Source organism: Capra hircus, chromosome 25, assembly GCF_001704415.2.
Source record: "Capra hircus breed San Clemente chromosome 25, ASM170441v1, whole genome shotgun sequence".
Taxonomy (NCBI): domain Eukaryota; kingdom Metazoa; phylum Chordata; class Mammalia; order Artiodactyla; family Bovidae; genus Capra; species Capra hircus.
In genome coordinates this window covers 30,290,004-30,316,276 of record NC_030832.1, presented here as the reverse complement: position 1 = coordinate 30,316,276, position 26,273 = coordinate 30,290,004, and the positions used below count along the sequence as shown (strand labels likewise).

The 26,273-nt window shown below is 37.4% G+C and overlaps 1 protein-coding gene across 2 annotated transcripts in view; it reads left to right on the top strand.

Moving 5' to 3' along the window:
• AUTS2 (autism susceptibility candidate 2) overlaps positions 1 to 26,273 on the top strand; it is a 1,198,651-nt gene that overhangs the window by 493,760 nt on the left and 678,618 nt on the right. For both annotated transcript variants that reach the window (XM_018040074.1, XM_018040073.1), the window contains exon 3: positions 17,875 to 17,976. In XM_018040074.1, coding sequence (XP_017895563.1) covers positions 17,875 to 17,976 — 102 coding nt within the window. The remainder of the gene's footprint in view (positions 1 to 17,874; positions 17,977 to 26,273) is intronic.

The window sequence follows — 26,273 nt, the reverse complement described above, 5'->3', positions numbered from 1 at the left end:
TAGAGATCTCTTCAAGAAAATTAGAAATACCAAGGTAAATTTCATGCCAAGATGGGTACAATAGAGGACAAAAATAGGTATGGACCTCACAGAAGCAGAAGATATTAAGCAGAGATGGCAAGAATACACAGAAGAACTATACAAAAAAGATCTTCATGACCCAGATAACTACAATGGTGTGGTCTCTCACCTAGAGCCAGACATCCTGGAGTGTGAAGTCAAATGGGCCTTAGGAAGGATCACTACTAACAAAGCTAGTGGAGGTGATGAAATTCCAGTTGAGCTATTTCAAATCCTAAAAGATGATGCTATAAAAGTGCTGCACTCAATATGTGAGCAAATTTGGAAAAGTCAGCAGTGGCCACAGGACTGGAAAAGGTCAGTTTTCTTTCCAATCCCAAAGAAAGGCAATACCAAAGAATGTTCAAACTATCACACAATTGTACTCGCAAAGCAATGCTTAGAATTCTCCAAGCCAGGCGTCAACAGCACATGAACTGTGAACTTCCAGATGTTTAAGCTAGATTTAGAAAAGGCAGAGGAGCCAAAGATCAAATTGCCAACATCTGTTGGATCATTGAAAAGGCAAGAGAGTTCCAGAAAAACATCTACTTTTGCTTTATTGACTATGCCAAAGCCTTTGACTGTGTGGATCACCACAAACTGTGGAAAATTCTTCAGAGATGGGAATACCAGACCACCTGGCCTGTCTCCTGAGAAATCTGTATACAGGTCAAGAAGCAACAATTAGAACTGGACATGGAGCAACAGACTGGTTCCAGATCAGGAAAGGAGTATGTCAAGGCTGTATAATCACCCTGCTTATTTAATTTATATGCAGAGTACATCATGTGAAATGCCAGGCTGGGTGAAACACAAGCTGGAATCAAGATTTCAGGGAGAAATATCAATAACCTCAGATACTCAGATGACACTACACTTATGCCAGAAAGCGAAGAACTAAAGAGTCTCTTGATGAAAGTGAAAGAGGACAGTGAAAAAGTTGGCTTAAAACTCAACATTCAGAAAACTAAGATCATGGCATCTGGCCCCATCATTTCATGGCAAATAGATGGGAAAACAATGGAAACATTGACAGGCTTTATTTTTTTGGGCCCCCAAATCACTGCAGATGGTGACTGCAGCCATGAAATTAAAAGATGCTTGCTCCTTGGAAGAAGAGCTATGACCAACCCTGACAGCATATTAAAAAGCAGAGACATTACTTTGCCAGCAAAGGTCTGTCTAGTCAAAGCTATTGTTTTTCCAGTAGTCCTATATGGATGTGAGATTTGGACTATAAAGAAAGCTGAGAGCCAAAGAATTGATGCTTTTGAACTGTGGCATTGGAGAAGACTCTTGAGAGTCCCTTGGACTGCAAGGAGTCCAGCCAGTCAATCCTAACGGAAATCAGTCCTGAATATTCACTTGAAGGACTGATTCTGAAGTTGAAAACCCGATACTTTGGCCACCTGATACGAAGAACTGACTAATTAGAAAAGACCCTGATACTGGGAAAGACTGAAGGCGGGAAGAGAAAGGGATGACAGAGGATGATGGTTGGATGGCATCACCGATGTGATGGGCATAAGTTTGAGTAGGCTCTGGGAGTTCGTGATGGACAGTGAGGCCTGGCGTAATGCAGTCTGTGGCGTTGCAAAGAGTCGGACATGACTGAACTGAACATGTATATTTATATACACCAACACTAGAATTTAACAGTTTTTAAATAAGTAGTCTAGTCCACATGCTTCTCTACTGTCTTCCCTTTTAATAATCTTACACTAAATATTCACAGCTAGAAATAATAAACTATAAACCAGACAAGAATTGCTTGGCACGTATAGGTTTTGAATAAAAGTAAAAGTAACTTGTTGATTAAAGTTTATTTTTTTAACCTTACCATTAAGCTAATCTAAATTTCTTACTGCAGATGACTAAAGTAAATGAAATTGTATTCTCAGTTGCTTGACTGAGTTGATATGACCAAAATAATCCTACCCTGTATTAAAATGTATTTTGATTATTAGTCATTCTGGGATGAAGTTTGAAATCATTTTATAGAATTTAGTTCATAGATTAATATTTTTAATATATTAGGATTTAGCTACATTAGGTTATGGACTTCCCTGTAGCTCAGTTGGTAAAGAATCTACCTGCAATGCAGGGGACCTTGATTTGATTTCTGGGTTTGGAAGATCTGCTGGAGAAGGGATTGACTACCCACTGTAGTATTCTTGGGCTTCTCTTGTGGCTCAGCTGGTAAAGAATCCACATATGGACTTCCCTGATAGCTCAGTTGGTAAAGAATCTACCTACAATGCAGGAGACGCTGATTCGATTTCTGGATTTGGAAGATCTGCTGGAGAACGGATTAGCTACCCACTGCAGTATTCTTGGGTTTCCCTTGTGGCTCAGCTGGTAAAGAATCCTCATGCTATGCGGGAGACCTGGGTTCAATCCCTAGGTTGGTAAGATCCCCTGGAAAAGGGAAAGGCTACCCACTCCAGTATTCGGCCTGGAGAATTCCATGGACTGTACATCAAAGAGTTGGACACGATTGAGCGACAGTCACTTTCACATTAGATTATGTATTAATTGTCCAGAATTGAGAGACACAGGTATAAAAATAACCAAGATAGGGTCTTGTCTGGAAGTCTAGTGTTTTGAGATTACACAGGTTTGATTCCTGGTCAGGGAACTAGGATCCTTCACACCTTGAGGTGAGGCTGGAAAAAAATTAAATAATTTAAAATAACCCCAGATGGGTGATAACATTTACTTATTTTTTTCCATTACAAAGATTCAGAATATTTATAGCTAATTTGCTAATTGTTCCCCCTAAAATATTTGGTCACTGATCATTGTTGTTACTTGCCCAGAAGAATGGTCACATTGCAGTTGGTTAAAATATATCTGCATTGCCAATGAATGATAATGATACTCTGGAGGATAGCATAGTATTATGGAATCACATAGACCCTAGGATGAAAGGCCTGGTTGTGAACTGTACGTCTACCTCTTCCTATCTGTTTAACTTAAACACTTGCCTCCACTTACTTAACCTTAAAGAGTAACAATCATGTCTGCCTCAGAATTGTCATATAAAGAACCAGTAGCTTAGTACAGTAGATTATGACACTACCTTAAGGACAATAAACACAACATTCAGTCAGTGGCCAGGAATCCTGGTAAGTAGCTCTGCTCATCACCATCTCTCTAGGTGCCTTTGGTTGGGTCACTCATGTCTGAGCTTTGATTTCTTGTCCTGTGATGGGGACACATTACAGTTTATTTTGCTTACCCAGAAAATTTATGTGAGAATTCAGTTAGATACATTATGTACAGTTGGGGGGAAATTATATAATAGCAAACAAATAGATACCGTATTCGGAGAAGGCAATGGCAACCCACTCCAGTACTCTTGCCTGGAAACTCCCATGGACGGAGGAGCCTGGTAGGTTGCGGTCCATGGGGTGAGTCGGACATGACTGAGCAACTTCGCTTTCACTTTTCACTTTCATGCATTGGAGAAGGAAATGGCAACCCACTCCAGTATTTTTGTCTGGAGAATCCCAGGGATGGGGGAGCCTGGTGGGCTGCTGTCTATGGGGTTGCACAGAGTCGGATATGACTGAAGCAACTTAGCAGCAGCAGCAGGTACAGTATTATTAAGCAGCTTAATGGTAACTGGTCACCCCATGTTAACCTGTCAGATCTGAGAATGTGCTATGTCTAGTTGTCTTTCAGTGTTCTTATGATGTTTGCCTTTACGTGTTGCTATAATGGTAGAAGCTACAGACTGGGATACTTTTGGCAATCTGAGTCAAAATGAGTTGCATTATTAAACAAATACATTGCTTTTAGAAACAATGAGAATTTCTGTTGTATATTAAGGGGCTAATGTGGCGTGGATTTGGGGTTGAAAACACCTAATTAGAAAGCTGGATCTGTTCTTAAATTGCAAGTGTGTGTACATCAAAGCCATCATAAGAATAAATTTAAGTCTGATAGTGTACATGGTTTCAGTACACATTGGCGAAATACCCTGCTGATTGCTGATTGAAAACAGTTGTTAATTCTCTACTTCACTAAATACAGAGTGGAAAAACTTTCCTTAATAAAGAACAGATTGAGGAGATCCAAGACCTTACTGTGTGGGAATTAATGGCAGATGCATATACTGGTAGTTAAAATGTTTCATTAGATGTTAATGTCTTGCTGTGTTTTTAATTGTTCAGGAATTAGCCTCCAGAATATTAAAACCATCTGTTTGTTATCATGATGAAACAGAATGCTTAAATAGTTATTAATTTGTGTTTCTTGTCTTTTTTTTTTTTTTTTTTTGAGGGATAATCTGTAAAACTTTGATCTGTTCAGAGTTTAGGGAATTCAGAATGTGAAAGTGAAAAAGAATTTTAAAACACACCACTGTCCCAAATAGCTGTAGTTTTTTTTTCCCCTACCTACTGTGCATATATTATGTGTATTCTTTTTCATATTTTTTTTCTAAGGTAAAATGAGTTATCTCTTGTTTTTCATGATGTGATTAAGAATGATCATAGAGCTGGTTTCCCTTAGAACTGCAGATTACTTTATATTCAATATCAAGAGAATTTAGACATTCAGAGGGTTGAAGGGAAGCTGAAGTTTCAACTATGCGTTGTTCTTTCTGTGCTCCACTAGGTCTGCGTAACAGCTGAGGGCTGTAGTCCTTACGGATTCAGGCTGACATTGGTTCTAGTCCTGCTCTGCTGTTTTCTGCATTTTGTGACATGGCTAGAATTGCTTAGTCTTTTTCTGATTTGGTTTCTCTATCTGTAAATTGGGAAATAAAATTTGATTTACAGAATTAGGGGGCTTCTTAGAAATAGTATATAGATCACATATTTATTCTGTTAATAGTATGTATATTAATTGCTTCATTTCTTGGTTACATGGAGTCAATGAGATATTCCAGGTACCAGTGAGAATATGTGTTAGCAATGTAGCTGTACGAGCCAAGAATAGACCCTTCATTTCCTAGCATTTGCCCCTGTGCTGATAGCCAGACATTGGTGTGTTTTAAATTCTTACCCTGAAAATGAGCTAGTGTCATCTTATCTCTAGTTGTCTGTCAGGCGGGAGAGCTCTACAAGGGAAAGAACTTACCTCCCTTTGCATGGGATTCCAGTTTCTGTTTCTGAGGGGTCTGGTGTTTGTCTTCTCATGTCTGAATTTGGTTAGGAAAAATGGTCAAGTTTTTTCTTCATTAATTTATGCAAATCAGCTAAAATCATGCCAAGAAATGGACACTATGTATTTGAATCTTTGTGCACCTTAGAGAAGTGCCATGTTTTTAGACTAAGAATTTATCATAGTTGGGAAATTTATGATCCTCTATTTAAGCTTTCTTTACCGTATCTGCCCCTCGTTCAAAATTGTATTATCCCATTCCCTATGTCTCTTTTGCCCAGGCTAAAAATGAGAAAGGTTTCCTGACTCAAAGTCTTCTGGAGCCAAGTGAAAATCACTATAGTGCAGGGAAGTTTGTTAAAAACCTTGAGTCTTTAGTTCGGGTTCCTCAGAGGTCAGGCAGATGATTCAGGCGGGTAAGGCAGAACAGTGCAGGGTGTGGGGACGGTGCTGAAATCATCTTGTGTGACTTCAGGGTTAATTCAGTCAGTGCTGCCATTTCCAGTGGTATGAACTGGTACTAAAGATCATTGGTTGTCCTGACAAAGGAAACTTATACCATGTTGGAGAATGTATATATTTCTATAACCAATTGGGTTTCTTTTATAAATGATGTTGTTACTCTTATTAAATGTGTTTGATAGTGCACAGTAACTTCCCTTCATATGGGATCTTAGAAGATTTTTGTTGGGTTGGTTTTAAAAATATAAGAAAATTATTTTTTTATATTAAAAATGTTTGTTAGAAGGTAAAATAAATAAGATTTTTAAAATGCTTCATATTACCCAAATTATTCAAAAATGGCAATTTCCTCAATAAGCATATATAGTACTAAGAGAGCTATTAACTTCTCTTGGTAGTGGTTTTTGACCTTTTGCTGAACAAGTGCTTTTAAAATTCTCAAATGCCATGATGAAGATTTATTAAACTGAGTGCAATTATATGCTACTTTTCATTTTATAATCCTATACCTGACTATCTGAAATATTTTAAATTACATATAATCACTGTTTCAAGAAGAAGATCAGCAATGGCACTTTTTGAAGAATAAGGAATTTGAAAGTTATGTGATTAGAGAGGCCATGGTTAACTAGTGCACATGCCAGTTTTCATGTTACCACTCTACTTTTGAGCTTCTTTTTTGCAAATCCCAAAAGGCTAACTTTGTAAGACCCAGTCATACTCTTTGTTAATATCTACAAAAGCTGTTCATGGAGGGTTTGAAAGACTGACTTACATGCTGCAGATATTATGCAGAGACATCGCTGATGGTCCAGCGGTAAGAATCTGCCTGCCAGTGCAGGAGACATGGGTTCGGGAAGGTCCCACGTGGCGTGAAGCAACTAAGCCCGTGTGCTGCAGCTACTGAGCCTGTACTCTAGAGCCCACCTGCCTACTGCTGAGTCCATGTGCTCTAGAGCTCATACTTCTCAATAAGAGGAGCCACCACAATGAGTGGCCTGTGAGCCTCAACTAGAGATCAGCCCCTTCTTGCTGCAACTAGAGAAAGTCTGCATGCAGCAGCAAAGACCCAGCGTGATCCATAAGTAAATAAATAAAAAGTTTTTTAAAAGATTCTGCATATTGACCAATTCAACAGATACTTATTGAACGTCTAATTAATGTAGGCACTATTTTAGATTCTGCAGATATAATAGTGAACAAAACAGATAAGAATCCTGGTACTCAAGTAGCTTCTTATCGAGTTACAGTGTGGTTGGGGTGGGAGATGTGTTTGAAGGAGACAGTGGACAGATAATATAGGTAAACGTTAGATGGTGTTATAGAGGCAGGGTAACAGTTGCAAAGAGGATGATCTAGGAAATCCTCACTGAGAAAGTAACATTTCAGTAAACATCTGAGGAAGGGCAGTAGTGAACCATGTGCCTTTGGGGGCTAAATATCTCAAACAACAAGTACCACAAGTGCAAAGGCCCTGAGGTGGGGGCCAGCCTGGCTTATTTGAAAAATAGTGGTGAGGCCAGCAAAACTGTTATAGAGTGAACAAGGCAAAGAGGAGTAGAAAATGAGGTCAAAAGAAAGGATGGGGGAATCAGACCGATTGGGGGCTACTCTGTAGGCCATTAGAGTGACCGTTGTCATTACTCTTACTTTTTTATAGGAGCTCTCTGGCTCCTGAGAGAGCTGCATGGACATAGTGGACAAAGGCACAAACTGGATATCAGATAGGAAGGTGTTGTTTTAATCCAGGTAAGAGAAGACGGCAGCTTTGAACAGGGCAGTAACTGTAGAGGGAAAGATTTTAGCCTTGGCCAAAGGTGAAGTTGCTGTTGATAATAATTAGACACATCCAAGATATAACTTTAGTTGTTACAAGTTTGAGATTCCTATTACACATCTAAGTGAATTTGCAGGTGCAGCTGGTTTGAGGAGACTAAAATCGGGGGAGGAGATTGAGGCAAATGAAGCATCATCAGCACATAGGCAGTATTTGGAAACATGACACTGGATGAGATCATCAAGGGTAGTGATTATAGACTGAAAAAAGAAGAGGTCCCAGGACACAGCCTTGGGGAACCTAATGTCAAAATGTGTAAGGAATGGCCAGAGGAGGAGGGAGGAAAAGCAGGAGTGAAGCAAAGTGCTTTTAGGATGATTAGTTGTGTTCGATGCTACTGTAGCTACTGATGTTTCCTGTAGATAGATCAGTAAGATGGGGACTCACAGTGACTGCTAGGCTTCTCATTTGTAGGTAATTAATAATTGGTACTGCCTTCCAATCAAGGCAGGATGAACTCTTGCCCTCTGGCCTGCTCTGGTCCTCAAGCCATCCCCTTCCCAGAGTGGAAGAGTTCAAAGGACCACCACCCTACATTCCACTTGGATCCCACCACTCCCCCTCTTATAGCGTGCTTGCTACTTTTCTGGGACTCTAGAAGTCTTGGCCCACATACTCTCAATCTGGTTGTCACAGTCTGTTCCCTAGGTCTGTCTGCCTTCAGGCAGACTGCACCGCAGCCATGCATGTGGTCAGACCTGAGTTGGCACTGCTCCTGGTAGTTGGGTAAAGTGAGCATGTGGATGGAAACTGGAGGTTGGGCTGGGAAGTTACCCCATGAGCAGGTGAGGCTTTTGAGATGTGGGAGAGAACTACAGATGGGAAGAAAAGGACACTAGACCAGGGGCTGGTTGTTCTGCACTGTCACGTTCTGTCAAGAAACTTTAAGGCATATAGAAGTTTAACATAAATCCTTACTTTCATTGTGAACATTCATTTAAGCGAGGTCAGTGGATAAGATATTTTATTTAACACTCTATTAGCTTGACTTACAACTTTTAACTATTTAGACTTAACCGTTTTTGATTCTCTTGTCTGGAGATCTGCAAATGCTTCTGATAGCTATTTTCATTGAGCTGGTCAGGAGCAATTTTATTGCATGTTGAGGACAAATGCCTCATTAGAATGGGTTAAACAGAGAATGGGAGGAGGAAAATGAGAGATACTGAGTAAAATGCTTTTAAGGATTATTTTGTAAGGGGAATCTTGAAAAGGTAGCTGGGTTTCTTTGTTTTGTCTTGATTCATTGTCTTGTAAGGTGGAAACAATAATAAATGGAATGTTTGTACTCTAAAGAAAAGACTTAGTTTGTTGGTGCTGCCATGAGAAAGCACCACAGAGTGGGTGACTTAAACCAGAAATTTATTTTCTCACAGTTGTGGAGACTGGAAATCCAAGATGAAGTTACTGGCAGGTTTTCTTTCTTCTAGGGCCTTTCTTCTTCGCTGTAGAGGAGGCCGTCTTCTCACTGTGCCCTCACATGGCCTGTTCTCTGCACCTGCGTATATCTCATGCCTCCCTGTGACACAGACTCATCTTCTTACAAGGACACCAATCTGATTCAATTAGAGCCCACCCTCATGACCTCATTTTAACTTAATTACATTTTTAAAGTCCCTATCTTCAAGTAAGTCACATTCTGAAGTAATGAAAGTTATGGTTTCAATATATGAATTTGGGGCAGACACATTAGAAAAGACCATGATGCTGGAAAAGATTGAAGGCAAAAGGAGAAGAGGGCAACAGAGGGTGAGATGGTTGGGTGGCATCACTGACTCAGTGAACACAAGTTTGCGCATACTCCTGGAGACAGTGAAGGACCCGGAAACGTGGCATGCTGCAGTCCATGGGATTGCAAAGAGTCAGACATGACTGAACAACAACAACAATTCAGTCTATAGTAGGGATTTCAAATACTCTAGAATATGTATGTGTGGAACCCATACCACCTATGAGAAATGACTACGACTTCTCAAAAGAGTTAACCATAGTGTTTCCTAAACAAGTTCATTTCTGTCCTTCTTGAAGTAGTGTAGCCTAGTAATGTAGCCTAGCCTAGCCTAATGTAGCCTATTCAATAATTGGTGCATGATTGATAATATGGACTGAATTCTCTCAGCTCACCCCCCACCCAATTCAAACTCATATGTCTAAGCCCAAACCCTCAATTTATTTGGAATAGGGAAGGAAGTAAGGTTAAATGAGATCATAAGAGGATATGATTAATATCCTTTATTAGAAGAGTGATTAGAATGATAATTTTATTTCTTCCCTCCATATGAGGTCTCAGAGAGATGGTGGCTGTCTGTAAGACAGGAAGAGAGCTCTTACCAGAAACTGACCATGCTGGAACGGCCTTCATCTTGTTCTTATATTTCTGGCCTCCAGAAGTGAGAAAATTTCTGTTATTTAAGCCATCAGCCTGGTATTTTGTTATGGCAACCTGAGTCAACTAAGACATTAAGATACACATGGACATCAACATTCAAAAAAACAAAAAAGGAGAGGGCAGAAGATCTAAACAGATATTTCTCCAGAGAAGATATACAGATAACCAACAGGTAAATGAAAAGATGCTCAACATCACTAATTATTAGAGAAATGCAAATCAGAACTACAGTGAGGTTTCACCTGACACCAGCCAGAAGGGCCATTCACAAAGTCTCCATATACTAAATACTGGAAAGGGTGTGGTGAAGAAGGAACCTTCCTATGTTGTTGGTGGAAACGTCAACTGGTACAACGACCAAGATTCCTTAAAAAACTAAAATTAAAAAGAGTGGGTATATGTATAACTGATACACATTGTTGTACACTTGAAACAAACACAACATTGTGAATCAGCTATAGTCCAATGAAAAGAAAAACTAAAAGTAGAACTACCATATGATCCAGCAGTACCACTCTTAGGGATTTATCTGGAAAAGACAAAATTCTAATTTGCAAAGATAACATGTATTCCTGTTTTTATAGCAGCACTATTTACTCACTAACCAAATGATACTGTCTCAAAAATTCTTTTCGGTAATCAAAATCTGTCAGAAGGCTAGAAACTGTACCAAAGCAGTCAAACATCCCTTCATCCAATTATTTTTGCATTGCATGTGTTTATTGTGGATTTCTAAACCTATGTGAAAACAGAGTTATTTTTCAGTCCACAGTCATACTTAAGGAATGCCAAATAGATGAGCTTTTCCTTTTAATCTCATTCTTGTGCATTATTTTTCCCCCAGATAGTTTAGACTTCTTTTTTGATAGGAAATGAAAAGTTAGGTTGTTATCATGCCTTTTGTCAACATAATTCAACTTGGAAATAGTACCCAGGTTGTAGATAGAGATTTTATTTATATATGAGCACTGATTTTTACACTTCCATTCCCTTTCCTTCACATTATTAAGTTATGAAGAGATAGTATTATAATAGCCTCTTGGCCAAATCATAGAGTAGAGTTATGATTCTCTGGATAAGCCATAGAACATTATTAAGTTTTGTTGTTTGGGTTGCATTTGTCTGTTGGAAGGATATCAAAGTTGGTTAGGTTGCTCTTAATTGCTTTTTGTTTATATTTGAGACTACATAGTTAAATTGATCTTAGCTTATTTTCTGCTCTTTATTTGATTAACTTTTCAATTTTTTCTATTGCTGTGAAGTCCACTGAACCTGTTTAAATTTGAATAATGTATGTGATAGTCCAGTGTAAGTACTTAAGTCGTTTCTGTTTTTTTCAGGCAAATAACATAATCTTCTTTATTATCTGTGGAATACCTTAAGTATTTATCTGGGGACATCAGTGACAAAGAGAAATGACACTCCAAAATCCAGGCATATCCCGGAACCCTATTTATGATACATGGATTGAGGCAGTTCCTCCTTTTCTTGTCTTTGGAAACTGACTATAATAGGCAAGATCCCAAGATGACCCTCCAGATATGCCCCCTGCTTACTGCCATGATTAGATTTTTTGTATGGATAGTTGACTTTAAGAAAGAGAGTTGTGTTCTTTTGCTTCATTAGTCTGATTTAATCAGGTAAGTCTTCAACCAGGGAACTCTTTTCTGGAGTAAAAAATGAAAATCATGGGACTTCTTGTTGTTTAGTTGCCAAGTTGTGTCCAACTCTTTTGTGACCCCCTTGGACTGTATTCCGCTAGGGTCCTCTGTTCATGAGATTTCCTAGGCTTGGAAATGGGAATTGGAATGGGGTGCCATTTCCTTCTCCAGGGGATCTTCCTGACCTAGGGATTTAACCTGTAGCTCCTGCATTGGTAAGTGGATTCTATACCACTGGGCCGCCCAGGAAACCCTGATGGATTCTTATCTTTTTAAAATAAACTGCTCTATTAAAATATTCATTATATATAACATTATATTTCCATTATATATGATGAAATTTATTCATTATCAGCTTAATATATTAACAGAGCTGTACAACCATCACCATACTACAATTTTTAAACTTTGCCATCACCTCCAAAATTTCCCTTGTGCCCATTTGAAAATTGGTGGATTCTTACATTCTTTTGCAAAATTCATTAGAATTTGGTGGGCTATTTTTTATTTATTGTTAAGTTGAATTTGTTGCCTTTCATCAGAGTTTTGCAGCTTTTTAAAATTAAGATCATCCTGTGGTTCTCTTTTTTGTTTTGTTATTATCAGATTTGGGCACAGATTAGCTTTACTATTCTTTTTTTCAAGCTCTGGATCAAATTTTGTTAAAAGTTTTTTAAAAATTGAAGCTAATTTAGTATGATTTTTGTCAGTATCAACAGAGAATTATGTTTACTACTTAATTTAGAATATATTCATTATCACATTTTTGTAATGATAATCATATTATTATTACATTGTGTTGGCACAGTATTATTATATTATTTCTGGGTTTTGACTTATATCTTTATTCTTAGATATATAAAAAGTATGTCTCATATTTGTAGGCTTTTCTCCCAATTTTACTCTATTAATTGTATAATATTTAAATTTCCAATTCATTATGTAGTATTTCTTTTTGTAATCTCCTTTCTCTAATCTTCCCCACTGTTGTTTTTCTTGTTGTGTTACTTTTTGTTCTCTGTAGTTAGGCTATTTATTTCTGTTACTTCCAATCTGGTAGAAAATACATAAGTTAATCTCTAGCACAGAATTAACAGATATTGTTAAATGTTTTTACTTATGTATTTATAATTTTCACTTTCTTAATTTATAAGTGCTGTGTTTGTTATTTTTTCTATGACTCAGTTATAATTGTGGAGAGAATTTTTATTATCTTTATATTGAATAAAAATCTCTAGGTAATATGGATATTCAGTTTAAAATGTCATTAGTTTTTACTATCCAGAAGGCTGTTCATGTAGTTTCTGAATGTTAGTACCTTGATATTTATTGTAGCCTACTTTATCTTCAGTTTGTTGTAACGTCCCCTGGATGCTCTGGAAGATGTGGTCTATATAAGTTACCTAATTTAATATGTATTGCTTGAGTCAAAATGAGTTCTGTAACACTTAACCCCTGGGTCCCTTCCTGTTGTTTTATTTTCTTAGTGTAAGTAGCATGCTAAAGTTTTCTAACTCCTGTTGATTTCCTTTTATAAAGAACAGAAGTGTAAAAAGTAGATATTATACTTTTATTGCTACAAAATGATTATCTTTGGCACATAATTTAGCCATTTATTTCTAATATTTTGTCTTTTTTTCTCTTTTAAAATTTAGGAGTGCTTTATGACCAACAAATACATTTTTTTTTTTTACTTTACCTAATACAAACTAGATATCCGTGCCTTAAAAAAAAAAGGAGCTTAATCCATGTATGTTATTATAATAACCAATATACTTAACAATATGCTTGCTTTCTTGCTGTTTCCCTTATTTTTTTACATTTCTGTTAATTATGATTATTATTTTTTTACATTTGATAGTAACTTAGAAAGCAAATAACTTTAGTATTTAAATTTTACTAGTGATTATTTTATGATTATGAAATCCTTAAAATTCTTTCTCTAACTGTTGAAAACAATAACAGTATAACTTCTGATTCTGTGATCCCAGAGAAATTTCACACAAATTCCTTGTACTACCCTAGTTTCCAGAATTTAATTTTTGTTTCTGTCACATGTTATTATTGTGCATTTAAAAGTACAATATTTATTTCTTAAGAACAAGTTTTTTCTATTCAACTTTGTAATTTTGTTTGTACTAGTTATTTCCCGCTAGCTTGTTTGGACGTGTCCAACCTTTTCATTAAATTATTTACTTTGGTTCTGTGCCTCTCCTCTGAAATACCTTTTAAAACCTAAGAAATAAAACAGTCAAATGCCACTCAATCTATGAAACTTTCTCTACTTGGGGACAGTTTTATATGGGAAAAATAAAACACCACTTTTATGAGATTAAATACTCAACTGTTTTGATGTTAGTGGAGGTATATTTTAAAATATCATTGAACAGGAGATTTGGTGCTTATTGGCACTTTCAAGAAATGTTGTATGTTGTTCATTTAGATCCCTGCAGGAATACTCAGCAGTCCAAGATAAGATTTATGGTGCTTTGAGGAACCAAAACTGTGGTAGGAGATTACTTTCGGCTGTTCTTGTGCATGGCACTGCATAAGTCAGTCACATCAGTCTTCTAGAGTGCTAGGCTTAGGTATCTTCTCACATACTTCATGCCTTTGTGAGTTTTGTTTGAAGGGTTAATGACACCTTCTGAACATCTTGCATCTGTGGAACTCTCCATATACACACTGAAAAGAATGGCACAGCCTGGCTCTCAAATGGTGCCAGGTGTGCATAGAATTGCTCCACCTTCCCTCAGTCTGGGGCAGTGGGACTCTGTTACATGTTCATTAGCCATAATAAAACCATGTATCGTTTTTTTCCTAATTAGTCATTAATAATAGTTAACTCTGTAATGACAACACAGTTTCAGAGCATGGTAAATATACTGCTGACTATGAAATCTAATGAAAACACTCTGGCTTCTTATATTTTACAAAAGATGATAATCCTGCTAATATTACAGCCACTCATGCTCGATGCTAGCTTCCTTTCACTGTTTTTTTCCTAGTTCTGATTCTTAAACTATATTATACGTAATTGGTAGAAACTTCTAAAACTAGAGTGAATTGTAGTAATTTTTAAATAAGTGAGGTCCTTAGATATCTAAAGACTGATAGTAAAAAATTTCACTGCTTCATTTATAGCTGAAACTTCCTTATAACACAGCTGCTGTGAATGCTAGAAGAAATCAATGCATGCAGATTGATTTTTCTTAGGTCTTTAAATGTTTAAGCCAGCACCTGGCCTTTGTAATGTCTCTTGGTTGTAGGTAATAGCTGGGAGTTTCAGGTGAAGGATTACAACTTCTGAGTTGGTTATGCTACCCCGAATGATCCATTGGATGTGGTTGAAAATGCCAGTCTTAAATGTATTCATGGGATTAGGAAGGAATACTTCTTTGCCTGAAATCTTGTGGGTTAGCTTTAGTACTTACTGTAGTCAGTCTATATCTTTGAAATATTGAGCTGTCTGACAGCTTAAAATCCTAAGTTTCCTTTAAACTTGAGCCTGGCTTTGGAGGTGAAAGAGGTGGTATAGGGGTGGATTTTATGTAAGGCTCTCTGAAGAGAATTCACTGAAGTGCTTTTGCTGGCAGGACATAAGGAAGGCTAGTAAGCTGCTTCCTCTGAGTTTTTCTTGGGTTTTGCTCTTAGCCTAGATCAACATTTAGTCAGATAATTTACATCAGGGCCACTGGGGTCTCTTGTTGGACCTTGTTGAAGTCATCCTTTTCCTTCCATGAAGAAACATGGAAGAGACCCAAATGGAAAGTCCAGATTTTGTTAAGCCATTTGAGCATTAGGAAAAGTCTTGATTTTTTTATTCTCTGAATTCCCAGTTTGATGTTTATTTCTCCTCTAAGTTGGAGGACTTAGTTTTTGTAAACATTATTTGATCAAATGTTACCTAATAAGATATTTTTGTGAATACAGTTAGTTACCACAGATGTATTGAAAATAAATTATATGGGAGAATACTGATCTACCACAGAATCATTATTTCCAGGTTAAATGTAAACATTTAAAAAAGCACTATGAATTACAATGAAGATAGCAGTAGGCAGTAGAGACATGGGGTTAGTCCTCAATCTGTTCGCTAATTCCAAGCAGATTTCCTTTATTTATTTATTTTTCCATTCCACGCATTGGAGCTAGTTTTACCTGCCTCTACTTAACTCAGAGATCCAATGAGATAAGAGTTCCGACACTGTTTATGAATTACATTCCACACACAGATTTTATCATTAGTATAAATATATTTAATGCAGGCCTTTTCAAACTTGATAAACTATATCACAATTATAAAAGGCATTTAATGAAAAATGAGATGCTTGCTAGACTTTGAAAGCATATGTCAAAAAATAAATATATAGAGGAAGAACGCTTTAAAGACCATGGTGGAAGAGATAATATCTGAGCTTCAAAAAAAGCTTTGACCTGAAAAGTGCAGATAGAATGAGAGTGAGCATTCCAGACTGAGAAAATCTAGTGTGAAAAAGTACAGGACAGGAATGGACTCGACATGTTCAGGAAATTGAAAGGAAGTGATGTTCATTTTAGGTTAAATTCCCCTTTATTACAAGTATAAAAATGAAAACTTGAAGAGAATGTTAGTATTCTGAACTTTTATTCCATAGTAATAAGAAAAGGCTCATATAGCTTGCATCTGAATTAACTTAGAATTAGCAGGTTTAACAGTAACTTAGGAGGAAACTAAGTACTTAAGGGCTCAGGAGGATACAGAATAAAATTAGGATCATTTTTCTTGGTTCCATTAGAGAAGACTTCCTGGAGAAAGGGATTTTAGAAGGAAGTGATAAAAGAGGATTTGTAGAAATGTTGAAATTAAAAAAAAAAAGCCTTTTACATAGCGGGGATTTGGGAATAGCTGATTAGATGGTATGACCAAAAGTCAGGTCTGAACTGCAGTCTTTAAAGAGGCACATTAAAGCTACAAGGGATGCTGATTTGATTTCATTCTCCATTCTTCTTGGTTCATCTTCCCCCATGGTCCCAGAGCCACATGAAAATCTGCAGCCAAGATGTTTGGTACCTGTTACCTGTTCTGCTCTCTGAAGTTCCCTGCTACCCAGAAATAAGGGGCTTGTGTTCTGTTTGACATTTCCCATTTTTCGACCCATGCCTCCCTCTTCGTATTTCCTCACAAAAGAAGTTTTTTTTTTGTTTTTCGTTTTTAATTCCAATAAGACTCCTGATCATTTCCTAGCATGTTGGTTTCCCTGCCTTTTCTTTTTGACTTTCTCTCATAAAGAGTATTTTCTTCTCTCCTTTCAGCCATAGGTGCTTAATCTTTTTTTACAATTCAAGACTTCAGAGATTACCTTTCCCCCTAACATCACTGGCTCGTTTCTGGTTTTCATTTAGCGTGTATGTATTTCATTGTGTTGCTGACTCTGTTTATCCTGCTCTGTCTTTCTCTTGCTAGAGTGAGCACATTGTAAACGGGCTGTGTGTTGTAACTTGCATCACATTGCTTGGCTTCTCTGCAAACGTAGTTGGTGATAACATCACAGACTAATGGTCCATGTGAATTTGACTCAGTCTTATATAGACTCATGGTTTGCTGTTCTGTGTGTTTGTTCATTTTGAGTGGAAAATCAGATCTGGGTAAATGTGTCCAACATCCTGAACATGAAAATCAGAGCCAGTAAATGTGTAGAAACTGGTAACAGCTTTGTCAAGCTATTAAACAGCAGAGACTGTTTAAGTTGGTCAATAAGCACCATATCTCTAGTTTTTACTTTCAGTCTCAGATGTTATACTTAATACATAGTTGTTGAATGGAGGCTGGCTTAATTTACTTAAGCTGTAGGTCTTAATTTGGTATTTTAAAATACCTTTAGAATATTATCTTGAAAAACAGGGTCATTGTCTCCCTAGGGGTTAAAGGATAATATAAAGAATCTCATCATTTTCTCTTAGGAAAAGAAAAACTTGTTTTTTGTTCTCCTTGTTGTTTCTTTTTTTCTTGTCCATAAGAGGACAGAGAGAATAAGATGGAAATCATAGCTGGTGAAACCTGGATTGGAAAAATCTCAGGGAAGATTACCCTCCAAGATTCATGTTAGACTTTTCAAGTGTTTGTTTAAGGCTTGCTCAGGTCTTTTTGTCTACATTGACATTTTATGCTAAATGTTTTACTTATCTTATTATCCTCCACATTTCTTTCTACAGCAGCTTGCCTGGCCCTATTCAGAAGCTGAGAAAAATGCTAAAGATCAGGACCTTAAATGTTCATTTTTGATAAGGCTTAAAGAATAAGGGTGAAGGAGCAGTTGTGTGAGGAGACCACTGACACTTTTCTTTTTTCTCTTTTCTTCTTCCTTCAGCTCAAGCCAGGGCAGAACAGCTGCAGGGACAGTGACAGTGAGAGCGCCAGTGGAGAATCCAAAGGCTTCCACAGGAGCAGCTCCCGGGAAAGGCTCAGCGACGTAAGTTAGAAAACAAACTGAAACCACCAGACCACACATCCCTTGAGTCCAGTTTCAGTTCACCAGCACATCCCTTCACATCATTTTGTGAATATCCAAGCATTTTTCCTCTCTCGGCAGACACATATTTGAGCCTTGCTTTATAGTATTGTTCTGTTTTCTAGTTTGACTTATAATGTGTTTTAAAGAATTACAAGGTTGTTTGGGCGTGTCTGTCAGCTTAGAAACAATAGATTACAAAAGGAAGTGATAATACTTTTTAGTATCAGTGTTAGAAATGAAAGAACTAGCCTGGCAATGCTGCAACTGGGAGATGACGTACTTAAATGTGGACCTTTTGTCATTTTTTCACCTGTGAGATCTGTAACAGCCCCTTTCTTTCATTTTATTCCTGTTGGAAGGGATGACTAACCCACCACTTACTTGGCAAGTAAAGGAATTAAAATTTCCTTCTGATTTCTAGAGGAAAACCCTCCATGAGCACACACTACCTGCCTCTTAAGGGGGTCTGTCAGCCTTCTAGACTTGTTCTAACCACTCTCCAGGCCCCAGTGTGCCAGCAAGGCACAGAACCACTTTTGCCCTCTTGGGGTCATCTCACACCCCTCCCTAATGTGTCATAGAACAGGATCCTTGACCCATATTTGCACCTGAGAGCAACATTTTAAAACTTTCCTTTAAAATAGATCAAGTAGGGGGAACATTAACAGATTGAGACAGTATTCTTTTTTTTCCTCCCAGTCTGTCTGATTTATTTGCAAAACTTTTACTAGAGGAAGAAAATAATTCTACTGTTACTAAAAAAGGTAATTTGGGTAACCATTGAAGAGCATTCCCGGAAATAACACCATTTAACCTTTTGTGATTAGCATACTCAATTTGGGAAATTTCCATTTCTTTTCTTTTTTCTCTTGTCTCTTTCATCACTTCTTTTCCTCTCCTTCTCTCCGCCTTCCCTCTACTTTCTTTCCTTTCTTCCTTTTTTTTTTTTTTCCAGAAGCTACAGATTACCCTTTAGTCACCACAGGTGGTAAGTTCAGGATTCTAACCATCTTTCTTTTTCTTTTTAAATTGAGTTATAATTAATATGGGCTTCTCTGGTAGCTTCACTGGTAAACAATCTGCCTGCAATACAGGAAACCCCAGTTTGATTCCTGGGTCAGGAAGATCCCTTGGAGAAGGGATAGGCTCCAGTATTCTTGAGCTTCTATGGTGGCTCAGACAGTAAAGAATCCACCTGCAATGTGGGAGACCTAGGTTCAATCCCTGGGTTGGGTAGATCCCCTGGAGGAGGGCATGGCAACCCACTCTGGTATTCTTGCCTGGAAAATCCCCATGGACAGAGGAGCCTGGCGGGCTACAGTCCATGTGGTCACAAAAAGTTCGACATGACTGAGTGACTAAGCACAGCACAGCATCATATAATTAATATATAGTACTACATTTGTTTCAGGTGTACAACATAGTGATTTGATATTTTTATGCATTATGAAATGGTTGTTTCAGGTGTACAACATAGTGATTTGATATTTTTTAATGCATTATGAAATGATCACCACAATAATCCAGCTTTCATCTATCAAAATACAAATTTGTTACGGTATCATTGACTGTATTCTCTATGGGTTCATTTACATTCCTGTGATATATTTATTTTATAACTGGAAGTTTATACTTAATTCCCTTTACTGACTTTGTCTGTCCATCCTCCCACCATTGCCTCTCTGCTCTTTGACAACCACTTGTTTGTTCTCGACGTCTATGAGTCTGTTTCTGTTTCGTTTGTTCGTTTGCTTTGTTTTGTAGATTCTATGTATAAGTGAAATCATATGGTACTCATTTTTCTCTGTCTGACTTATTTCACTTAGAATAATATCCTTCAGTTTATCTGTGTTGCTGCCACTGAGAAGATTTCATTCTTCTTTATGGCTAAGTTGTCTTCCTTTGTATGTGTGTGTCAGTGTATAGTATTCTTTTATTCATTTATCTGACGGTGAACATTTAGGTTGCTTCCATATCTTGGCTGTTGTAAATAGTGGTGCAATGAAAGGAGGAGTACATATATATTTTTTTGAGTTACTGTTTGTTGAAGTAGAAGTAGAATTGCTGGATCATATGGTAGTTCTATTTTTAGTTTTTTGTGTAATCTTCACACTTGTTGTTTCTTGTTGTCAAAGAGATTACTGCCTGTGATTTTTTTTTTTTTTACTATGCTTTCAGGTCTTTTCTTTTTTTAATTTTATTTTTACTTTATTTTACTTTACAATACTGTATTGGTTTTGCCATACATTGACATGAATCCACCATGGGTGTATATAAGCTTCCAATCCTGAATCCCCCTCCCAACTCCCACCCCATATCATTTCTCTGGATCATCCCCATGCACCAGCCCCAAGCATCCTGTATCCTGTATCAAATATAGACTGGCACTTCATTTGTTACATGATAGTATCCATGTTTCAATGCCATTTTCCCAAATCATCCCACCCTCTCCCTCTCCCTCAGAGTCCAAAAGTCCATTGTATACATCTGTGTCTCTTTTGCTGTCTCGCATGAAGGGTCATCATTACCATCTTTCTAAATTCCATATGTATGTGTCAGTATACTGTATTGGTGTTTTTCTTTCTGGCTTACTTCACTCTGTATAATCGGCTCCAGTTTCATCCATCTCATTAGAACTGATCCAATGTATTCTTTTTAATGGCTGAGTAATACTGCATTGTGTATATGTACCACAGCTTTCTTATCCATTCATCTGCTGATGGACATCTAGGTTGTTTCCATGTCCTGGCTATTATAAACAGTGCTGCAATGAACATAGGGGTACACATGTCTCTTTCAGTTCTGGTTTCCTTGGTGTGTATGCCCAGCAGTGTGATTGCTGGGTCATAAGGCAGTTCTATTTGCAATTTTTTAAGGAATCTCCACACTGTTCTCCATAGTGGTTGTACTAGTTTGCATTCCCACCAACAGTGTCAGAGGGTTCCCTTTTCTCCACACCCTCTCCAGCATTTATTGCCTGTAGACTTTTGGATCGCAGCCATTCTGACTGGTGTGAAGTGGTGCCTCATTGTGGTCTTGATTTGCATTTCTCTCATAATGAGTGATGTTGAGCATCTTTTCATGTGTTTGTTAGCCATCCGTATGTCTTCTTTGGAGAAATGCCTATTTAGTTCTTTGGCCCATTTTTTGATTGGGTCGTTTATTTTTCTGGAATTGAGCTGCATAAGTTGCTTGTATATTTTTGAGATTAGTTGTTTGTCAGTTGCTTCATTTGCTATTGTTTTCTCCCATTCAGAAGGCTGTCTTTTCACCTTACTTACAGTTTCCTTTGTTGTGCAGAAGCTTTTAATTTTAATTAGATCCCATTTGTTTATTTTTGCTTTTATTTCCAGTATTCTGGGAGGTGGATCATAGAGGATCCTGCTGTGATTTATGTTGGAGAGTGTTTTGCCTATGTTCTCCTCTAGGAGTTTTATAGTTTCTGGTCTTACGTTTAGATCTTTAATCCATTTTGAGTTTATTTTTGTGTGGGGTGTTAGAAAGTGATCTAGTTTCATTCTTTTACAAGTGGTTGACCAGTTTTCCCAGCACCACTTGTTAAAGAAATTGTCTTTACTCCATTGTATATTCTTGCCTCCTTTGTCAAAGATAAGGTGTCCATATGTGTGTGGATTTATCTCTGGGCTTTCTATTTTGTTCCGTTGATCTATATTTCTGTCTTTGTGCCAGTACCATACTGTCTTAATGACTGTGGCATTGTAGTAGAGCCTGAAGTCAGGCAAGTTGATTCCTCCAGTTCCATTCTTCTTTTTCAACATTGCTTTGGCTATTTGAGGGTTTTTGTATTTCCATACAAATCTTGAAATTACTTGTTCTAGTTCTGTGAAAAATACCGCTGGTAGCTTGATAGTGATTGCATTGAATCTGTAGATTGCTTTGGGTCGTATACTCATTTTCACTATGATCCATGAACATGGTATATTTCTCTATCTATTAGTGTCCTCTTTGATTTCTTTCATCAGTGTTTTATAGTTTTCGATATATAGGTCTTTAGTTTCTTTAGGTAGGTATATTCCTAAGTATTTTATTCTTTTCGTTGCAATGGTGAATGAAATTGTTTCCTTAATTTCTTTTTGTACTTTCTCATTATTCGTGTATAGGAATGCAAGGGATTTCTGAGTGTTGATTTTATATCCTGCAACTTTAATATATTCATTAATTAGCTCTAGTAATTTTCTGGTGGAGTCTTCAGGATTTTCTATGTAGAGGATCATGTCATCTGCAAACAATGAGAGTTTTACTTCTTCTTTTCCAATTTGGATTCCTTTTATTTCTTTTTCTGCTCTGAGTGCTGTGGCCAAAACTTCCAGAACTATGTTGAATAGTAGTGGTGAAAGTGGGCACCCTTGTCTTGTTCCTGACTTTAGGGCAAATGCTTTCAATTTTTCACCATTGAGGATAATGTTTGCTGTGGGTTTGTCATATATAGCTTTTATTATGTTGAGGTATGTTCCTTCTATTCCTGCTTTCTGGAGAGTTTTTATCATAAATGGATGTTGAACTTGTCAAAGGCCTTCTCTTCATCTATTGAGATAATCATATGGCTTTTATTTTTTAATTTGTTAATGTGGTGAATTACATTGATTGATTTGGGGATATTGAAGAATCCTTGCATCCCTGGGATAAAGCCCACTTGGTCATGGTGCATCTTTTTAATGTGGTGTTGGATTCTGATTGCTAGAATTTTGTTGAGGATTTTTACATCTATGTTCATCAGTGATATTGGCCTGTAGTTTTCTTTTTTTGTGGCATCTTTGTCAGGTTTTGGTGTTAGGGTGATGGTGGCCTCATAGAATGAGTTTGGAAGTTTACCTTCCTCTGCAGTTTTCTGGAAGAGTTTCAGTAGGATAGGTGTTAGCTCTTCTCGAGATTTTTGGTAGAATTCAGCTGTGAAGCCATCAGGACCTGGGCTTTTGTTTGCTGGAAGATTTCCGATTACAGTTTCAATTTCCATGCTTGTGGTGGGTCTGTTAAGATTTTCTATTTCTTCCTGGTTCAGTTTTGGAAAGTTGTACTTTTCTAAGAATTTGTTCTTTCCTTCCACGTTGTCCATTTTATTGGCATATAATTGCTGATAGTAGTCTCTTATAATCCTTTGTATTTCTGTGTTGTCTGTTGTGATCTCTCCATTTTCATTTCTAATTTTATTGATTTGATTTTTCTCTCTTTGTTTCTTGATGAGTCTGGCTAATGGTTTGTCAATTTTATTTATCCTTTCAAAGCACCAGCTTTTGGCTTTGTTGATTTTTGCTATGGTCTCTTTTGTTTCTTTTGCATTTATTTCTGCCCTAATTTTTAAGATTTCTTTCCTTCTACTAACTCTGGGGTTCTCCAGTTCTTCCTTTTCTAGTTGCTTTAGGTGTAGAGTTAGGTTATTTATTTGACTTTTTTCTTGTTTCTTGAGGTATGCCTGTATTGCTATGAACTTTCCTTTTAGCACTGCTTTTATAGTGTCCCACAGGTTTTGGGTTGTTGTGTTTTCATTTTCATTCATTTCTATGCATATTTTGATTTCTTTTTTGATTTCTTCTGTGATTTGTTGGTTATTCAGAAGCGTGTTGTTCAGCCTCCATATGTTGGAATTTTTAAGTTTTTCTCCTGTAATTGAGATCTAATCTTAGTGCATTATGGTCAGAAAAGATGCTTGGAATGATTTTGATTTTTTTGAATTTATCAAGTTTAGATTTATGGCCCAGGATGTGATCTATCCTGGAAAAGGTTCCATGAGCACTTGAGAAAAAGGTGAAATTCATTGTTTTGGGGTGAAATGTTCTATAGATATCAATTAGGTCTAACTGGTCTATTGTATCATTTAAAGTTTGTGTTTCTGTGTTAATTTTCTGTTTAGTTGATCTGTCCATAGGTGTGAGTGGGGTATTAAAGTCTCCCATTATTATTGTGTTATTGTTAATTTCCCCTTTCATGCTCATTAGCATTTGTCTTACATATTGCGGTGCTCCTATGTTGGGTGCATATATATTTATAATTGTTATATCTTCTTCTTGGATTGATCCTTTGATCATTATGTAGTGGCCGCCTTTGTCTCTTTTCACAGCCTTTGTTTTAAAGTGTATTTTATCGGAGATGAGTATTGCTACTCCTGCTTTCTTTTGGTTTCTGTTTGCGTGGAATATCTTTTTCCAGCCCTTCACTTTCAGTCCGTATGTTTCCGTTGTTTTGAGGTGGGTCTCTTGTAGGCAGCATATATAGGGATCTTGTTTTTATATCCATTCAGCCAGTCTTTGCCTTTTGGTTGGGGCATTCAACCCATTTACGTTTAAGGTAATTATTGATAAGTATGAACCCGTTGCCATTTGCTTTATTGTTTTGGGTTTGGGTTTATATGCCCTTTTTGTGTTTCCTGTCCAGAGAATATCCTTTAGCATTTGTTGGAGAGCTGGTTTGGTGGTGCTGAATTCTCTCAGCTTTTGCTTGTCTGGAAAGCTTTTGATTTCTCCTTCATATTTGAATGAGATCCTTGCTGGGTACAGTAATCTGGGCTGTACGTTATTGTCTTTCATCACTGTAAGTATGTCTTGCCATTCCCTCCTGGCCTGAAGAGTTTCTATTGAAAGATCTGCAGTTATCCTTACGGGAATCCTCCTGTGTGTTATTTGTTGTTTTTCCCTTGCTGCTTTTAATATTTGTTCTTTGTGTTTGGTCTTTGTTAATTTGATTAATATGTGTCTTGGGGTGTTTCGCCTTGGGTTTATCCTATTTGGAACTCTCTGTGTTTCTTGGACTTGGGTGATTATTTCCTTCCCCATTTTAGGGAAGTTTTCAACTATTATCTCCTCAAGGATTTTCTCTTGGTCTTTCTTTTTGTCTTCTTCTTCTTCTGGGACTCCTATAATTCGAATGTTGGAGCGTTTCATATTGTCCTGGAGGTCTCTGAGGTTGTCCTCATTTCTTTTAATTCGTTTTTCTTTTTTCCTCGCTGATTCATTTATTTCTACCATTCTATCTTCTATTTCACTAATCCTATCTTCTGCCTCCGTTATTCTATTATTTGTTGCCTCCAGAGTGTTTCTGATCTCATTTATTGCATTATTCATTATATATTGACTCTTTTTTATTTCTTCTAGGTCCTTGTTAAAACTTTCTTGCATCTTCTCAATCCTTGTCTCCAGGCTATTTATCTGTGATTCCATTTTGATTTCAAGATTTTGGATCATTTTCACTATCAATATTTGGAATTCTTTCTCAGGTAGATTCCCTATCTCTTCCTCTTTTGTTTGGTTTGGTGGGCATTTCTCCTGTTCCTTTACCTGCTGGGTATTCCTCTGTCTCTTCATCTTGGTTATATTGCTGCATTTGGGGTGGCCTTTCTATATTCTGGGAATTTGTGAAGTTCTCTTTATTATGGAGTTTCCTCACTGTGGGTGGGGTTGTATCAGTGGCTTGTCAAGGTTTGTTGATTAGGGAGGCTTGTGTTGGAGTTCCGGTGGGTGGAGCTGGATTTCTTCTCTCTGGAGTGCTATGAAGTGTCCAGTAATGGGTTATGAGACGTGAATGGTTTTGGAGTAGTTTTGAGCTGCCTGTATATTGAAGCTCAGGGGTGTGTTCCTGTGTTGCTGGAGAATTTGCATGGTATGTCTTTTTCTGGAACTTGTTGGCCTTTGGGTGGTGCTTGGTTTCAGTGTAGGTATGGAAGCCTTTGATGAGCTCCTATCGAATAATGTTCCCTGGATTCAGGATTTCTGTGATGTTCTCAGGATTTGGACTTAAACCTCCTGTTTCTGGTTTTCAGATTTATGCTTTCAGGTCTTATATTTAAGTTTTTATCCATTTTGAGCTTATTTTTCTATATAATATGAGAAAGTGGCACACTTTCATTCATTTGCATGTAGCTGTCCAATTTTCCAAACACTTTTCATTAGATACTCTCTTTTCCCTATCATTTATTCTTGCCTCCTTTGTCATAGATCAATAGATCATGTGAGTGTTGGTTTGTTTCCGTGATCTCTATTCTGTTTCATTGACCCACGTGTCTGTTTTTGTGCCAGGACCATAGTGTTTTAGGGCTTCCCTTGTGGCTCAGCTGGTAAAGAATCTTCCTGCAATGCGGGAGACCTGGGTTCGATCCCTGGGTTGGGAAGATCCCCTGGAGAAGGGAAAGGCTACCCACACCAGTAGTCTGGCCCTGGAACTATATAGTCCATGGGGTCGCAAAGAGTCGGACACGACTGAGTGACTTTCACTCACTTTACTTACCGTAGTGTTTTGGTTACTAC